General features: G+C 55.4%; 1 protein-coding gene across 1 annotated transcript; it reads left to right on the forward strand.

Moving 5' to 3' along the window:
- The first annotated feature begins 6 nt into the window (after positions 1-6).
- On the forward strand, positions 7-941 carry DUSP18 (dual specificity phosphatase 18). The gene has a single exon (XM_019539258.1). It carries the CDS (start codon positions 152-154, stop codon positions 716-718), a length of 567 nt encoding a protein of 188 aa, XP_019394803.1. The 5' UTR covers positions 7-151; the 3' UTR covers positions 719-941.

The following is a 941-nucleotide window of genomic DNA, read 5'->3' on the forward strand; positions in this document are numbered from 1 at the left end:
GGGGGCCGGGGGCCGGTTCCGCTCCGGAGCCCCTGGTAGCGGCGCCCGTCTGGTCTCCTGCAGCCTCGCGAGGGTCTTTTGTCTCTGCTTTCTCCAGTGAGGCAGCGAAGATGCAGCCCTCGGCCGAAGCTGGCTGCTCACGTCTGCCTTCATGAGTGCGGCTTTCGGAGCCATCCCCGTCTTGTTGAGGCATCCGGCGGGATACGGCCTGTCCCGCATCACCGCGAGCTTGTACCTGGGCAATGGCACCGCTGCCAATAACAAGCTCCTGCTCTTCACCAATCAGATCAGCACCGTCATCAACGTCTCTGTGGAGGTGGCAAACACTTTCCACCCGCACATTCAGTACCTGCACGCCCCGATCACCGACAACCCTGCTTTCCGTATCTGCGATTACTTTGACCCCGTGGCGGATAGGATCCACGCTGTGGACATGCAGCAAGGCCGAACGCTGCTGCACTGCGCTGCGGGGGTCAGCAGGTCGGCCGCCCTGTGCCTGGCCTATCTGATGAAGTACCACTCCATGTCCCTGGTGAACGCCCACGCCTGGGTCAAGTCTTGCCGCCCCGTTATCAGACCCAACTATGGATTCTGGGAACAGCTCATCCAGTACGAGTATAAACTGTTTGGTACAAACACAGTCCGCATGATCAGCTCTCCACTGGGAATGATCCCCGATCTCTATGCGGACGAAGTGAGGATCACCGTAGCGTTCTGACCATAGCTGGCTTTACAACATCCTGGCAAGGAACCCAGGAGGAAAACTAATCATCTACATCTAGATCATGCTTGGAACTTGGAAAATAAACTCATTAGACCAGGGAGAGCTGCAGCCTAGAGCTCCCTGCTGCTGCTAAAAATAGAGGAGATTAGCTGATAAGGAGTAGGCTTTGGGTTTTTAATACAAATAAAACCAACAAAATGTAATCTATGCAGTTAGA

This window comes from Crocodylus porosus, unplaced genomic scaffold, assembly GCF_001723895.1.
Source record: "Crocodylus porosus isolate Cpor-Errol unplaced genomic scaffold, CroPor_comp1, whole genome shotgun sequence".
In the NCBI taxonomy this organism is placed as follows: domain Eukaryota; kingdom Metazoa; phylum Chordata; order Crocodylia; family Crocodylidae; genus Crocodylus; species Crocodylus porosus.